Source organism: Callospermophilus lateralis, chromosome 8 (assembly GCF_048772815.1).
Source record: "Callospermophilus lateralis isolate mCalLat2 chromosome 8, mCalLat2.hap1, whole genome shotgun sequence".
In the NCBI taxonomy this organism is placed as follows: domain Eukaryota; kingdom Metazoa; phylum Chordata; class Mammalia; order Rodentia; family Sciuridae; genus Callospermophilus; species Callospermophilus lateralis.
The window spans coordinates 14,995,811-15,013,640 of NC_135312.1; the positions used below are offsets into that span (position 1 = coordinate 14,995,811).

At 33.7% G+C, this 17,830-nt stretch overlaps 1 protein-coding gene across 4 annotated transcripts in view; it reads left to right on the forward strand.

Moving 5' to 3' along the window:
- Slit2 (slit guidance ligand 2) overlaps window positions 1-17,830 on the forward strand; it is a 333,688-nt gene that overhangs the window by 274,237 nt on the left and 41,621 nt on the right. For all 4 annotated transcript variants that reach the window (XM_076864131.2, XM_076864130.2, XM_076864129.2 and 1 more), the window contains 5 exons: window positions 2,350-2,418; window positions 4,731-4,802; window positions 5,274-5,345; window positions 6,923-6,994; window positions 9,754-9,917. In XM_076864131.2, the coding sequence (XP_076720246.2) occupies window positions 2,350-2,418; window positions 4,731-4,802; window positions 5,274-5,345; window positions 6,923-6,994; window positions 9,754-9,917 (449 nt within the window). The remainder of the gene's footprint in view (window positions 1-2,349; window positions 2,419-4,730; window positions 4,803-5,273; window positions 5,346-6,922; window positions 6,995-9,753; window positions 9,918-17,830) is intronic.

Below are 17,830 nucleotides of genomic sequence, written 5' to 3' on the forward strand. Positions count from 1 at the left end.
TCCAACTGAGCCATTTTGCCTCTGTTTTATTTTTATCCTTACGTAACTGTGAACCAGTAATGATTTAAATGTACCCGTAATTAGTGTAGAACTGTACCTGTAAATTCATGCAGACGCATGTGAGCATTACAAATGGGCAGCTCTGATAAGCTTTTGGAAACGGACAACATAAAGAAGGAACTTATTTTCGAATCATGTCCTGTTCACGGAGTCTATTTTGGTCTTGAGTGGCACATTTAGAGAACACAGGCACGAATTGAGCACATGTGCTCACAACATCCCTTTTATCTTTGAACTGCTGTGGAGTGTTCTTTTACTACCAATCACAGTAGTTAATTAGCTGTAAGCACTGCTTTATATATGTGTAATTAAATACTTCATCCTTTTTTTAGTATGTTTTTATTTCTAAAGACCACATGGGCCCCATAGACCTCCCTCTGGGGGAGGTGGGGGCTACGTGCCTATACAGTGTTCTGTACACAAAGCCTCAATTTTAGGAATAGTCCAGGGAGGAGCATAACACTCAGATCACTTTTGATGCTAAATCTTTCTTTAGACAATTTTAAATGGCCTTTGGCCCCCATCCCATCAAATGGTTTCAGACATTCTTTAATTTCTATATCAAGCTCCATTGGAAACCTGCTTGATTCACCCTGTCTATACCATCTATGTTTCTGCCATAAGTTGAATCTTCAATCTGTTTGATATAAGTCCAATTGAGCCATTTTGCCTCTGTTTTATTTTTATCCTTACGGAACTGTGAACCAGTATTATTATAAAGTGAACAAATTATTAAAAAGTGGTATTTTTTCTCTAGACAAAGCTGGTTATTGAGATGAGAGTATTAACTCACCTTTTAGAATTCAACTTTTACCTCCCAGAGAGCTTCTCCTTAGAACTTCGCCAAGTCAGCAAGACCCTTCATTCTAGTAACATATATGCATATATTAGAAATCACTCATATATGTATTTTATTAAATTGTTAAATAACTTGGCAAAATAAGTATATATTGGTGGACAAGCCTGAACAAATGTTGTCCATCACTTTTAATCAGTTTCATTTAACTTCTCCTTAGATTGTTTACATGTAAACTTTGACATTCTGAGTCCTTTTGTCCTTCTGCTGTGACATTTCCTGGAGTAAAACCGGCATGCTGAAGTAAATGGAACGATGCCTCCCTCTAGTGGACACAAGGAAAACTTAGCTAAAAGACAGAAAGGAAGGAGTCAAAAATATGAAGTCATTTGAGCAAGTATCAGGAGGCATGACATGTTCCAACTGTAATCACACATCCATTACATGTTTAGACAACTCATCCCTTTTATATAAATGTTTTCATTTTGAAATATTAAAAATGGGTTGGTAGCATAGGCAACTTCTCAAATTCTATATCCAGCAAAATTCCAACTTTTAAATGGAATCTCGAGACTGGCTACTACACTGGATAGGAAGGCCACTTTCCTGATGTGGCAGAATCATCTGCCACATCAAGCGGCCCAAGTTGACAGAAGTCAACTGTACCCTCCACCATCTTAATTCTAGGAAAAGAGGAAATGAAATGTACTTTTTGTGATATCATGGTTATAACTTCTGTATTCATTTATGTTTGTGTCTTGTCATTTAACAGAAAGCCTATTTTCTGATTCTTCTTCTGACTCTAACAAGAAAGAGAAAATGTACTTATATTTGATTACTTCTCTAGTACTTTCAGACATATTTGCTATATTTATATACTGAATCAGTGTCACAATATTCTAAGAAACCTAAATTATTATCAATAAGCAAATATATAGTGGTAAAAACTATTCTAAAAATATTTCTAATTTAAGCCTGATTAATTCCAAATACTCAAATAGCTCCTTAAAACTGCCCATTTTATTTGCACACATTTAAGTGCATTAATACATAAGTGGGCAGTGAAGAGTTTAATATTGGCCACAGCAGCTGGAGTTTGTTACTAGTTGCTGAATTTCATGGCATTGTTGCCACATAAATGAAAGTAAACTGGAGGCCAATTAAAATACAATGCACTGCATGAACCTTATTACCAACTCTTGATTGGATGCTCACCTTCTTTCCTAGATTAGCCACAAAACACTGGGTGCACAAGTTTTCTTGGTTTTATGACTTAGCCTAAATGATCCACAGAGAATTCTGTTAGATTGGACAACTGTGTTTTTTTCTCCTTCCTTCTCTTCAATAATGATTCCAGAATGGGGTACAACATATTAAGGGGAAAAGACTGCCTCAGTTAAAATACCTTACCTCAGTTAAAATACCCTTCACTTATTTTATAATTCACACCTGTTACTTTATAAGAAGGTAATATTATATGTCTTTGTTTTTAGATATCTGGATGGGAATCAGTTTACACTGGTTCCCAAGGAACTCTCTAACTACAAACATTTAACACTTATGTAAGTAGCATGATTTTCCATCTTTAACTTATTCTATTTTATAAAAGTGGGGATGAGTAGAAGATTCAGTGAACCTTTCAGATAACATAAATTGTTTACAGTTAGCTGCTTCCCTCCTCCTTGATCACTGTGGTCCTGGGTCACTAGCTACATCTTCATTGAATATAAATCAGGAGATAGAATGTCTTGGAAGAATTTTTCCTTTTATTCAAAGAAGCATGAACACGATTAAATATAGTTAAAATATTATAGAAACAGTAAAACTGAATACTTCTTTTAGTAATGGCTTTTTTATAAGACAAGTTGAAAGAAAGAGAAGTAAAACAATGTCTTTAGTCTTGACTTTGAGCAAAAGATGGTACATAATAACTTAAATGAAAATACATTATAAATTTAGTTTATTAGGTTTAAGTTTCTTATACAAAGCATTGTAAAGTAAGTTATGGGTTAAAAGTATTAAAATTTAATTTATAAAACCCATATATATTTATTTAAGATTTAAGAAAACTAAACAAAGATACTGAGATTCTAAGAATAAATTTCAAAATATTAAAGTTTTTTAAATTTAGTTTGCTGTCCTCCAAAAGTAATGTCTTTCATTCATTAATGTAAACAATTTTTCTAACTATAATTATAAATGTAAGAAAATATTTAAATATATAATCATTTTGATCTGGTTATATGCACAATATAATATATACAATCTTGTATAATGTCACATTTTAGAGTAGTAGCCTTTTTGGTAATGGATAGAGTTTTTCGGAGCACAGAAAAATCAGCAAGAAAGATAATAGTTGTTAATGGAAAAAACCTTATTAGTTCAAGTCTATTTCATTTTCAAGTATAAAAGCTAGTTTCAGAGGAAGACTGCTAGTGTTCCTGGAATAAGAAGATTTATTACTAATTAGTGACTTCTAGGAATCTATAACAGCAGAAAACATTGCATATCCCAGAGTAGACTCTATCTGGATACAGTGAGGTGAGTTTACATGCAGAACATCTCTTTCAGTTTTTTATAAAATAAGCAAAAATCAAACATTCTAAATGTAGTATAGACTATATCAATGACAAACGGTTAAAGATCAAAGACCATCTTCTAATGTGCCCTGTTCTGTTTCTGGTTATTTATTTGAAAGCAAGAACCAGTTGCATGTGTTTTATTCTGCTTAAAAAAAAAAAAAAAAAAGTAAACTTGCTTCAATTTCCAAAGGATCACTTTACTAGTTGTGGAGCATTTAAAGGACAGCATGTAATTATTTTAAACTAGTTAGAAATGAGAAATAATATTTATGAACCCAGAAATGGCTTTACCAGTGACTGATTATACAAATATCTTTTGCTAAATTAGATACATTTGTTTTTAAATTTAGGCATGGTATTTAAGCAGCTGAAAATACAGATTATGAGGCTCCTATAAGATTCCTACCATTTTCAAATTATATAAGTCAAATCCAATATCAAAATTTTATTGATATTTATATATTTTAACAAAGGAAAAGTGTATCCTCCTTTTTTCTGAATCTTCCATTTTTTCATGTTTTGGATTTTGCTTCAGAAAAAAAAATAGTGCATGCACATAATGTTTAGATATATAGTGATATATAAATAAAGATAAAAATGTAACGAGAATAAAATCAAATTTATATAAGTCATGACGCATAGTACCAACTATACTTATAAATAGCCATTTAGCACTGGTAAAAATTTAGCATCTCTCTTTTACTTATAATTCATTAAATAAATATTTATTAAGGACTAGTGAGTGACTCAGATAAGAGCAGAAGCACAGGTGTTTTTAATGATGATATTGTGAATGTGATGAAGTTAGGGTCCTTTTAGTTATCAAATTTGAATATCTGTATCAGTGAACATGTGTGAGGATGTATCTGATGGGACTTTCAATGTCAAAGGTTTATTCTTCACCAGTAAGATATGTCTCTTGTGTGTCACCTCCAAGAAAGCTCTCTGTAGAAGAGAACAGCCCAAGTGTATGGAAACAGTAGCAGAGGAATGTGGGAGAAACTCCTTCTCAAGCTTCTGCTCCAAATGAGACTGGCCATGGTGCTCATGCTTCATTGGCTGACACAAAATGCATTCACTACTGATTTGAACAGTACAGGATGCGAGTAAATATAAATCACGTTGTAATTTACCGCAGAGAGTAATCCAGTGTTTTATGATTTTCAGTTAGTATTAAAATGCTAACAATACCGGTATGACCATTAACAGGCAGAGCCTTGTCTAAGATCAATAATATTTCTATTTTGGTTAATAAGACTCTGTGTCTTTTTTTTATTTTCTTTTTCCTTTAGAGACTTAAGTAACAACAGAATAAGCACCCTTTCCAATCAAAGCTTCAGCAACATGACCCAGCTTCTCACCCTGTGAGTGTGAAAGTGTGGTACTGTGTATTCTTTATGTCATGGGACAAAAATACATTTACCCAATGCTGGCCATCCTCGTGAATGGAAAGGATCTCTGGACTCAAGGAATATCAATTTCATTCGGAGAAACAGGCCAAGCCTCAAACAAGAGCAGATTTTACAGAAAATGTTGGGGTCTCAGGGAAAAAAAAAAAAAAAGTAATTTAGCATGCTTGTGGGAAGGTTGTGGGGATCCTTACCACTGGCCTCTGGAATGATCTTAGGGAGATAATGGTTGAGGGAAGGGCAGGCAGAGGGAAGTATTTGAGGTCATGTTAGAGAGACAACGCAAAGATAATGTATATCATGTGTAAATATCCTGGATTTATAAGATACTCAAAGAATTAATTTCTTAACTGCTTTATTTAAAATATGGCATTGGGGCATTATTGGATTCCTGGATAAAGTAAATAGTCTTATGTATACTTTCAGAATTCTCAGTTACAACCGTCTGAGATGTATTCCTTCACGAACCTTCGATGGATTGAAGTCTCTTAGGTTACTGTAAGTATCCTGGCTTCAACAAATACCTCTCTACCCTATGGTCTGAGTTTTGAGCTGTCTTTTTAGTGATTTTTACTGTTTTATTGATTCTTGGCTACGTCAGGATAGATGCATTAGGATTCACCATTAGTTTGGAAAGAAAAATTTCTATACCTTTGATGGGAACAGCATGACTTTCTCTTTTGTAATACTTGTTGCTACATAGCCATTTGCTTGATAAGAAATAACATTAAAATGGGCATTTTATATAGCTCCAATTAATTTCTGAAGCAATAAACTTATTTTATTTAGAAATCTCATAGTGCATGAATACATTTTTTTTTACTACAAAAATGTACTTTATATAAAATAAAACACCACTCCCACTCCCCTTCCTCATAATTAACAGTTAAAACAGCTTGAGGTGCCCATCTGGTCTTTCTTTATAAACATTTGTTTTTATGTCTTATTATATTTCTCCCCACAGCTATATAACTTTTAAAAGTCATAAAGAGGATCTTTTCTTGTTCTGCCATTAGCTATTTTTATGTAACATGTGCTTTAGAATGTTTCTATTCTATAATACCTAGAGATTACTCCACTGTTTAACTAGTACTGAGTATTCCATAGGTTGAGGAAACATAACTTAGGTAATCATCATCGTCTTCACTAGCATTTGGTTTAATTGTGAATTTTCATTATTATATACAATACTCTGGTGAACATTCTGTGCATTCACCTTGGTGCAGGCATTGTGGCATTTTAGCAATGACTTAGGATGGGAAGGTGCTGTTAAGTAGTTAGAGAGAATATCAAAAGTAACTGTCAAGCTGTCTGCCAAGCAAGATTATCTTGATTTACAAATTTATTTTTTCATCAACTGCTTAGTAGAGTACCTTATTCAAAGAACTCTTGCAAACACTGAATACTATTAATCCTTTTATTTTTCTCTTTGTGACAGATTGGAAATTGTTTTCCATTCCTGTTTCAATTTGCATTTCTAATTACTAAAGCATTTGAGTATATTTTGTTTGTTTACTGAGAATTTGTGCTTCTTATTCTAATGAAGCCTGATCATATCATTTTCCCATTTCCCACTAGGTACTTTGTTTTTTCAGTATTAATGTAGATGTCATTATGTACTTACTACTTTGTACTTTTTAGGTCTTTTTTATAAAAGAATTAACCTTGCATCTGATAATTTTCCAAATATTTCCCATTCTGTTTTATAAATGGAATCTTTTACCTCAGGGATGTATTTTTATATCATAAAAAATTGCTACTCATTTCCTTTCTGGTTTGGGGTTTATATCATTTTTTTGAAAGCCTTTCCTGTCCCATGATTGTATAATGGAATGTGCTTTGTTTTAATGCATTGTTAGTTTTATTTGTATGTTTAAGTCTTCAATCAGGGATTTATAATGTGTAGAAGATGTAAGGTAGAAACCACCTTTGCTTTTCCAAATGGATATCCAGTTGCAGGATAATCTATTTTTTCAACAAGCTAAAATGCTTATTATAAACCAAAGCCTCATACATTCATGGGTCTGAACTTTCTGAAATGTAGGAAATTTAATCTTAATTTCTCTTACTTTCAGTTCTCTACATGGAAATGACATTTCTGTTGTGCCTGAAGGTGCTTTCAATGATCTTTCAGCATTATCACACTTGTGAGTACCTAGTTCATGAATTTGGGTGAAGGGTCAGACTACCCCTGAGTTTGGAACAGCCCTCTTACCACTACTTTTATTGAAACATTGTAAAATGTGACTGGTTTCATCTTTAAAGAAAATGTAAAGATTTTCAACCTGGATATGATGCCCACTACAAGACAGCTTTAATTTACCCTTGGTTTTTACCCTCAATTAGTTGAGTTTTCTTTGCTACCTAACGTGTGTGTTCTACAGACATGGCTCTCTAACCCAAGGAGCCTTTTTTCTCTTTCCTTTGCTTTCTGATTCTAGAGTATCAGCTTCCCTTGTACCAGTTGCCCTGGTCCAACCCTACTGTTCTGAGTCACATCCCAAATCATTACATCTTCCAAAAAGTCTTCCCTAGTTTGTCCAAACTGAACTCATTTTTTACCTAGCTCTTAATATGGCATCATGCCAAAAAAATAAATAGATAGATAAATAAATAAATAAATAAATAAGTCGGCATGGTTTAAACTGACTTTATAGTCAGGTAGTGGTAAATAACCATGTTGATATTGGTTGAAATGCTCTTTGTGCTAACAGTCATAACTGCCCATATTTAGGTCCATATTTCTTGAAAGCAGAGTAAAGCAATTAAAATATATGTGATAACTAAGGTTCACAAAACTCACTTGTGTAGAATTCCAGTGTTCTATTTTCACTGGGTATAATAACTTGACAAACTTAAGAATTGCAGGGATCACTGCAAGGTTCCAGAAAGTCCTTTGATGATGTTGAATTTGATACCACCCAGTGAGAGTCAGCCTACTCCCATCTAAATATGGATGTCAGTTGGGCCTCAATTCCCTAAAAGTTAGCCTGCCATGTTTCCCCATAGCTTTGCACTTCCCTCTAAATCTCCAAAATTTCAATAAGATAAGAAAGTTAGAAAACTAGGAAAGAGGGATGTTTGGAGAGGAGGATCCAATAGTCAATATTTTTTTTTGCTTTTCTGGGACTGTTATCAGTGTGAGTTTTTAATCCATCTGTCAGACTGCTCTCTACTGTTCATATTCCTTCCATTGGACTATTAGGTACCAGGAGACAAAAACCTCCATTTTATTTATTTATTTTTTAATCTTTGAGCCCTCAGACCTACCTCAAAGTCAGTATCACAAACTCCATGGCTTCCATCTGCATGAGATATAATGAATGAATCCCTTAGCTCAGGGGCGTAGGATTGCCACTCTGTGTGGCAGAGGGCACATCAAAAAGGGGAAAGTGGACATTGGTGCTGGAGTTAGGGTTATGAATCAAAAATGGCTACACAGGCAGTGTGCTGCTTAAGCTGAGCAGAACCTTGTCTTTGTGTGAGCCTCTCCCTCCCACAAGGAGTGCAGTTTGAGCCTTCTCTGTCATGTGCCGTATCCTCTCTTGTATTTCATTCATGCATTTGTCATTTATGGCTGAGATGATAAAAACCTCTGCTCCATTCCCTTTTCCCTCTTCATCTCCTGTCATAGCACGGATTTGGTGAATATCAGTGAAAATGAGATGAAGTGGTTCAAAAACATGATTTTGCTCATTTTTAATTTAGAAAGACTTGCATCTGACATACATATGAAGAACACAGTTACTATATTCCAATTCTTGGTTAAAGTCGGGCATTAAAATTGCTATAATATAAAAGATTATTTTAAGTAAGTTGTAGAGATTCTGACAAAAAGAATAAGATCAAGTATGCTTGAACTCCAGACCTAGAAATTTCAATAATCAGAAGTTAATTGTAAATCAGAATTAATCAGTTTTTAAATGCTGCTTTATGTATCTTCTACTTGTGCCCAAGTTTTGCAAATCTGTGAACAAACCAATTAACTTTTCACTCAGTTTCTTAACCTGTAAAGTAATTCCAATGTTATTGACTTAATAGAAATTACCACTTAAAATAAGATGGTGTAGTTGATAGAGATGGCATAACCCAGCTCCTATAGACTGTATAGTGTAATAAAAATCAGCTATTATCTTAATTACTTTTCTATCACTACAACTCCTGATGTGAGTCAGAACCAAAGTCCTAAAATGAAAGACTTTGTGAAATGACAGATGGTCCAATCCAGCTCTGTTAGACTAGGTTTATGTATCTTGATTATATCATGCCATTTAGTACCTCTGTGTGTTGACACTTACCCTCACCTGAATTATCCTTCCAACCTTTCCCATCTACTTAACTCCATCTGTCTCAAGTAGGTTAGACTGTCTCAAACCATTAGCTCCCCCCACCAAAAAAAAAAAAATAGTAGTCTCTGTTTGTAAGGAGAATACTCCTACTATAGCAGTGATAAATAATTTTCAAATGAAAATTATTTGTGCCTGACTATTTGCTCATCTCCTCAGCACAAGGAGTTCTTTGGAGTTAAGAATGATGCTTTATTCATTCATTGAGTCCTTGGAACCTTTCATAGGGATTTGAGTTCACAGTAAATAATTAGTAAATGCAGGATGCCTTTAGAGTGTACTTATATCCAACATCAACCTTGTCTCTGAAAGTATGAGGAGACCTTGTGAAGCTCAGGGATGTGTTAACATTAGTGACAACTCACTAAATCCCCCAGATGCTCATGGTTCAGGAAAATTGGGACTCCCCAATGTCTCCATTTTATTCTAAAGTGTTATTATCAATAAGGCTATTGGGATTTTCTACTGAGCATCACTTTGAATTCTGTTCCCTTAGGAAATAACAATGCTTCCATACTGTGTGTGTGTGTGTGTGTGCTTTTGTGGTGTTGTTTTTCCAGAGCAATTGGAGCCAACCCTCTTTACTGTGATTGTAACATGCAGTGGCTCTCCGACTGGGTGAAGTCGGAGTATAAGGAACCTGGAATTGCTCGCTGTGCTGGTCCTGGAGAAATGGCGGATAAACTGTTACTCACAACTCCCTCCAAAAAATTTGCATGTCAAGGTATGGTTTTTAAATATTTGCACATCTTTTTTTTAATCACTTTTAATTCAAAAAGAAAAATTCAGCTAGACTTCTAAGTTCTAGCTGATAAGCCCAGTAAATGATGACTTTTTCTATCTCTGTTCTTGGACAAGAAAGAACTGTTACTCAAATGCCCAACTAAAGAACTAGCATTTTCAGATATATTGCAGAAATGACTAAGTTTTCTAGAGGATTTAGATAGAAGCACAATTTCTGGAAATTCCTTTCATAGTCTCTAACAAGTAAAATGTTCTGCTTTTGCCTTGTCTGAGCATGTGCCCTCCTCTTAGGGTTGCCAGGGCCCTGTGGCTTCCTAATACCAGGTAAGAAGAAACCCCTCAAGGGGTCAGCCAAACCTTCTGACCCGCCTCATGTACCACAGACTCCCTGTGTGGATGTTCCCATGTCTTGATCCTTTGCATTCTGTTCTTTTCCCTTTGATGTATTTGTGAGTTCCAAATAGTATCTTCATAACAAATATTACTTTATTCCATTATTACAAGAGTAATATGTGAACAAATTCAAATCTAAGTAGGGACACTTTAAACTCTAAATAGAAAAATACAAACAATGAGAAACATTTTATTTCTGCAAACAGAAATAAAATTAACCATTATCACAAGTCTTAGAGACAACCACTATAAATTTGTTTCATGTATTTTGATTTTTGGCAATCATATATATGAGCTCAGTTTCCTTACCAAAAATGGGATAGAAGGTAACTATTATTCATAAATTGTAAATGTTTTTAGAGGACTGCTTGAAATTATTATATAGAGGATAAAAATTCTTGAAACTTCTAAATCTATAGTCAGCAAGCATTGAATAAGCTTGTTTTATGTTTAAAACTAAATCCTTGTATTGTGAAACATGAAGAAGTTTATGATATGGTATTCACTTCCAAGTCTTGCAAACCTAGCTGGGAAAATAATTTTTTAACACTTGAACATTTATGCAGGAAAAGAATGTTTGGGGAGTAAACATTGTGCAGTAAGTAGATAATAGCATGAGTTTGAACCTCAGCCTGGTCAGGGGTAAATCCTGGCTTCATTTCCCAACAGTTAGATAACCTTAGTTTAATCACTTAACAAATCTGTGCCTCGGTTTCCTCATGAGTAAGCAAAGATAACAGTATCAACCTTAAAAAGTTTTGATAGGATTAGCAGTTTTGATATGTTCAGGTCACATGTCTCACTCACAGTATAAAACACACAATATACATTAGTGATGCATGTATTCCAACATTTCAGAACTCCAACAACAAAAAAAACCACAATGGTTTATTGACAAAGAAAGAATTTTCAAAAAACACATCCACCTAACATTTTAAAATTAGCATCTAATGCTTTTTTTCATACCTAAATATGTTTGCAAAACCATCATAACTTGCAGAACATTCCAAATGTTAACATTTTAAAACAAACCTCTTTGGTTGTTCTTTTTAAATGTATTTGGTGGAATGTAAGTGCCCCCAACTAATTCTAAAAGAAATAAAAGCAAGATAACCATTCACATATTTTATTGTTCCTAGAACTTCTTTTGTTCTCTTTGAATTTCTGTTCCAGTACCTCAGAAAATTCTAACACTTTGGTACAATATGATTTGAATTTTTTAAGTTTCCCACCATCAAAAGTCTATAAATGCTTACATTTTCCTCTGAATTGTTGTCATTAATACTGGTACACCATTAATTGAAATGACATAATTATTTATATATGCTTTAATATCATTATTAAAAACAAGGTAAAATCTTATTGCAGTGCCTCTTAAGAGGTTAGGTGCATTGATTGCAAGAAACTTTACAAGTGACAATGATTTTGAACTGTTTAAATTGTTCTTTTGTATTCCCAAATGTTTCTTTGTGGCAATGGCCAAGGTTACCTTCTGGTGAACAGAGAAGTATACCATTCTTTGGTAATGTGAGGGAGAAATTACTATTGAAGGTGAAGAACAGAAGGCAAAATTGACATGAAATCTTGTTTGAGGGAATATTATGGGGCAGAATACACAGGGAAGTTGAGAAACTGCAACCTAATTCTGTTACACCTCTCCGCTCAGGTGTATCCACATTTCTTTTTGAAGAATGCTGGTGCTTATTCTTTCTTAAGTTTATAATTTCCTGGAGACGTTTCTGTTCTTTTTGAGGGATGAGTTGGGGGATGTTATAACACAATTTTGAGAAGTTATATACTTATAGTCTACCCTGGAACATTATAGTTTGCATTAATTTATTAAATGATCTCATAAATTCAGCACATACTTAATATGTTTATGCAAATTTAACTAAAGGTTTATTTAATTTATTTGACCTTTTCGTTCTTCATTTCATGACTGTATCATCTCACATATTTAGTATAGCCTGAATGGAAATAGACTTTCAGGAAGATAAGTTCTTATCAGTAGTATTCACTACAACTTTCTGCAGAGATAGAAATGTTCTCCATCTGCACTAGTCAGTATGGTAGCCCCCAGCCACATGTAGTTATTGAGAAAATTAATATGTGGCTAATGTGATTGAAGAATTGAAGTTTTCATTTCATTTAAATCTAAACTTCACTTCCACATATGACTCATGGCTACCAAATTATAGTAGTAATTGCTGTAAAGGCTCAGAGGAAGAAATCATGGTAATGTCCAGGCTGTAGAAGATTTCATGATGCAAAGATGTCTAAACCAGTTTTTGGGACAGATAGACTAGTATGAAGATGGTGCACCTGGTGGGCAGAACTGCAGGAACATTGTGGGAAATTTTTGTACCTGTTTCAGTGCCCCCAGGAAACAGAGCTGGGATTTGTTAATTGACAGATAATAGAAAGTCCTAGGTCTCTCAGCTGAACTTTGGCAGATTAGTTTAATATTCACTACATTACCAAATCAATAGATTATGCATATTTGAAGTTATCTGTTAAATAGCTAAAAGCATGGGTACAGGACAGTTTGCAACAGTGCAGATATTCAAGACTCAACACATGTCATGCAATTGCATTTAGCAGACAAGAATTTAATTCAATTTTCTATACCTTAATATAATTTTAGAGTGATAGCAAGCACTGAAACTCAGAATGTTTTTTTTGCATTTGTCTCAACATTTGTCAAAATATTGTGAAATTTCCTTTTCTTATTATTTCTCTGCTAGTTCAAGAATTATGACAATTTAGACTGGATCTTTGCCAATATTACTACTGCTACCACTACTGATACTAATAATAAATGATCACTTCCTTTCTCAGTTCTTCCATTATGATGAGCACGTTATCTACATTTTTATCATTTAATCTTGACATTATTCCTATGTGAGAACTGTCATTTCCCCATTTTAGAGAGGAAAATATTGCATGTAGAGTGACTAATAATATGTCAAAATCTGAGTAAAGGAAGACAGACTTTGAACCCTGAATCTCTGACTTCAGAGCATGTTGTTGAAATTTACTTTATAATTTAATATAAAAATATGTTCAGAACAATTTATCAGTGTCAATAAAATTGCTGCCTACTATGGAAACATACTGAGAAAATGAAAATTATGAACTATTCTCAGATGTTTGCTAGAAATATTTACTTATAAGAAATGGGTTAGTAGAACGTAAGGTATTCAAATCTATTAATCAAAATAATTCATCCAAGGATATCTCCTGAGTCCTGTGCTGTTGAACATGCATGCTTTAGGAACTTGAGTGCAATAAAGTGATGTTCCTTTATCTATTTTATAATAGAATGTTTTCATATTTTAATTTAATTTTCCCATTGTTAGAGCAGTGTGAATCTTTTTTATTTTATTTATGTAAAATGCATGTAAGTACAAAATCTCCCAATATTAAGGTTTGTCAATATATAATTTTAAATTACAGCATAAAGATAATATTCTTTATTTGAAGCCAAGTTTTAAAACTAAATTTTAAAATAAGTCATTTTATTCTGCAATAAAAATCTATGCAATTATTTTGAGGAATTATTTCAATAAGAATTTATTCAGGGCTGGGGATGTGGCTCAAGCAGTAATGCACTCGCCTGGCATATGCAGGGTGCTGGGTTTGATCCTTCAGCACCACATAAAAGTAAAATAATGATGTTGTGTTCACCGAAAACTAAAAAATAAACATTAAAAAATTCTCTCTCTCTCTCTCTCTCTCTCTCTCTCTCTCTCTCTCTCTCTCTCTCTCTCTCTCTTTCTCTAAAAAAAATAAGAACTTATTCAGTTTTTCGGAGTACTTTCTTTATTGTACAATGCCATATTTTTTTATATAAAACAAAAACAAGGAACAGAATGAAACAGATGATCAGAGCATATTTAATTAATACCCAGACAAGAGCATTCTTGAGTGGAAAATAGGTGGTCATTACCTCTGTATCCCAGGTGACCACCTCTTCTCTTCACCGTCAGATGACATTAGAGCGATCAGACATTCTACAAGAAAACAGAAGTTTTTGTCTCTCCAGGTTTTCATTAACAAAATTATCATGCAACTTGAAATTTGCTAACTTCCAATATTCCTGTTGAGACTCCTAGTTTAGGATGATTTAGCTACACTTCAACTAAACTCCAGGTGGTTTTGTTTGTTTGTTCGTTTTTCATTTATAAACACTTCTTGAACTCTTAAGCATGCTTAGGAGTGAGCATTCTATTTGAAATTAATGATATATACATTCATTCATTTAATAAATATTACAGTTCCTACTATATGCCAAACACAGTTCTGAGGTAGTAAGAATACAGCATTAGGCAACATAGAATATAAACCTCTATCTTCTTGGAGTTTATATTTTAGTTAGTATATAGGTTTAAGTAGATATTTCTAAAATAATATGGACTTTTGGTGATAGAAATACATATTAGATATTAGTGATATTTACCTGAACCACACAACTTTGAAATGGTAGTGACATTGCCGTGTCTATGAGGCCATCAGGACATTCTCACAGGAAGCCATGTAGAAGTGAAATTAGAAATGGAAGAGAGGTGGAGACCCAGGTAGACAGGTGTCTGGCAGCCATGGGATCAAATAAATTCACAGAAATGCTGCTAAAAAATGTAATTACTTCATTTGTAGGAGTCAGCTTGAGTGTAAAGAACCTGGAAACTTTTGAAATCGTAAAATAATTAACATTTTGCTACCCACTGGCTGATCTCTTGTCCTAATTATATACATTAAGAATCCTGTAGATTTGGGAACTCCTGGGAGAAATTTGACCACCCCTCAGCAACAACATTGAAATACTACTAATTTTTAGCAAGGGCAACTTCTTCCTTTTGGGGGTATTTTTTACAAACTTGGTTTGTGTCTCAAAATTGTTGATTGATATTATCTTTAGTTATTAACTAAGTATGAAGATGATTAACTAATTTACCCCAAACTAGAAGTAATGGAAAATTCACTATTTTGAAATATTATTTAGAATTTTATCAAAGCCTTTTTACACTTTCAGATTTAGGATCACTAATATATTGTTTTAATTTTTAAATAGCATTATTTTGGGGGGATTATAATGTATACATTAGCTGAATTCAGATAAGTATATGGTTATCTATCAAAAACACCACTCTTTAAAAAATAAACAGGGGCTATTTTTCATTGTACATTTTAAGATTTTGAACTGGGAAAATCTTAACTGTCATTTGTTTTAATAGGGTCAAGAAAACCAACAATTATACATTCAGTTTTGAACATTTCACATCCATATTCTCTTTGATATAATTTCATAAAATAAGTATTGTTCTTTTATGTTTAAACATAAGAAGTTCATTTATTGGTCTAAGATCACATTTAAACTGGAGTCAATGATCAAGCCCGGTGATCCTAAAGGAGTCACATGTAACCTTTTATGCAATGCAAATTCACAGAATTTTAACCCCCATCATCTGGTGCCCATCTGTATCTCTCAACTGAAACTATTACAAGGACACCAACAACTTCCATGTTTCTAAATTCAATGGCTTCTTTTCAGTTACCATTGGCTCTCTCTTCATTTTAGACAATGGTGGCTACAGCTCCTTTATATACATTATAGTTTCCTCTTTTTTTGTTCCTATTGCCAACATCTCCTTTTTAACACAGTCTTTAATGTAGACACGTGTAATTCTGTCCTTGGCCCTATTAAATTCTTGATTGATTTCAGTCTGTTGCTCAACTGTCTAGCCATGACTTTCATTATGAACTTCAAATGTGTCCTTCCATTCACTTTGTGGATTCCTTTGTCTTAATGGTCTGTAGAATCTAAAAACATGTATTGTAAGATTGCCTTCTCATTTCCCACATTCTTTCTCTAATTGATATATGTGTGTCTCTACTGCTGAACAGTAAGTTTTTCCAGGAACTCAGGTATTTCTGTTGGCCTTGATCCTCCCAAACATAACCTGGTGCCTGGCAAAAAGTAGATCCTCAATAATTATTTGATAAATAACAATGGAATGTTAACAAATGTATCTCTGATGTTAATGCTTAAGAAATGCAGTAATAGCAAGTGAAACAGACTCACTGGTCTTGAATAAAAGTCTCCTTTTGGCTCATTATGACCAACATCAAATATTCTCTACATATGTCTTTTTGTCTTTGTTCTACATCAGACTGCATTAAGGGCAAAGCTAGAGGATTATGTTGTTGGATTCATGTTTCTGGGGGATGCCAGAATTAAGGAAGAGTCAGGAGTGTGGTTAGAAATTTTTTTCTGGAGCTTTCGGCAATAAATCGTAGTGATATACAACTCCCAGTGGGTGGCAATATTGGTGTCAGGTGCATAGCTAGTGATTTGAGTCAAGTAAGCAAGTCCGCCTACAAACCTTAATGGATTTGAAGTCCAGCAGTTCTTTCATTAGAGATTAAAGTAATTGACAAAAACAGACTGTGAACCAAACCTTCTTCTCATTTCCCTTTGAATTATTAAACTAAACACACCTATATCTATGAAGCTGATGTTACCATGCTTTCTTAAGTCAGGACCAACTATTACATCAATCCAGGTACCCTACTCCAGCCGTATTCATTCAGCAACACTAGTACACAACCATCTTCTGGAAATGAGATTTCTTCTCCATGGTGCCCATTGCACAAGAACTAATTTGTTGACAATATTTGAACAGTTCTTGGAAACAGTTAGCTTTATAAAGGGAAAAGGCTTGAAAATTATATTTCCCTTCCAAGCAGCAATGCCAGAACCAAAAGAACCTCCCCTGCTTCCTCAAGTTATTCTGTCACTTTTAATGGCTGTTCACACCAAATTTCCAAATCATAGTCATATTCCTCAACAATATGAAAATCATCAACCCTGGGTTCTGGTACAACAGAAGTGAATTATGTCTTGATAACCACTTCCATTCCCATGGTGTTCTTAATAGTTCCTATAGTTTTCAAATTTTTCAACCATCCCTGGAGTCCTTGTGTGTGTGTGTGTGTGTGTGTGTGTGTGTATGTACATACACACACACACACACACACACACAAAAGAAAACACACATCATTGTAAGTATTTGGAGATACGAAAGAATTCCGCTATGTACATTTGGAATTTATACAACCTACAATCATTTTTTGCATTCCTCAATTCAAATTCAAGTAATAGAAATAAATTATCTTTGAAGAACTGATTTTAAAGAAAAATATCATAAAGGAGGAGCAAATAGAATGCAGCTCTAGAAGTCTGTTTTACTAACTGAAGTTAGAACTCAGTATTTTACTGTGTCCCCAAACCAGTGCCCCCAAAACAGTTCAGCATGTTTAACAAATTGTCAGAGTAGCCTTTCAATGTGAAAATGCTTATTACCCTGATTTTTCAACTACACTGAATATATATACAAAGAGACAAAAGTCTTCTTTCATATACATGTACAAATTCTCAATATGAAAGTAATTCAGCTTAATTACTAACATAGGAAATTAAATTTGTTCCTAGGAAAAAAA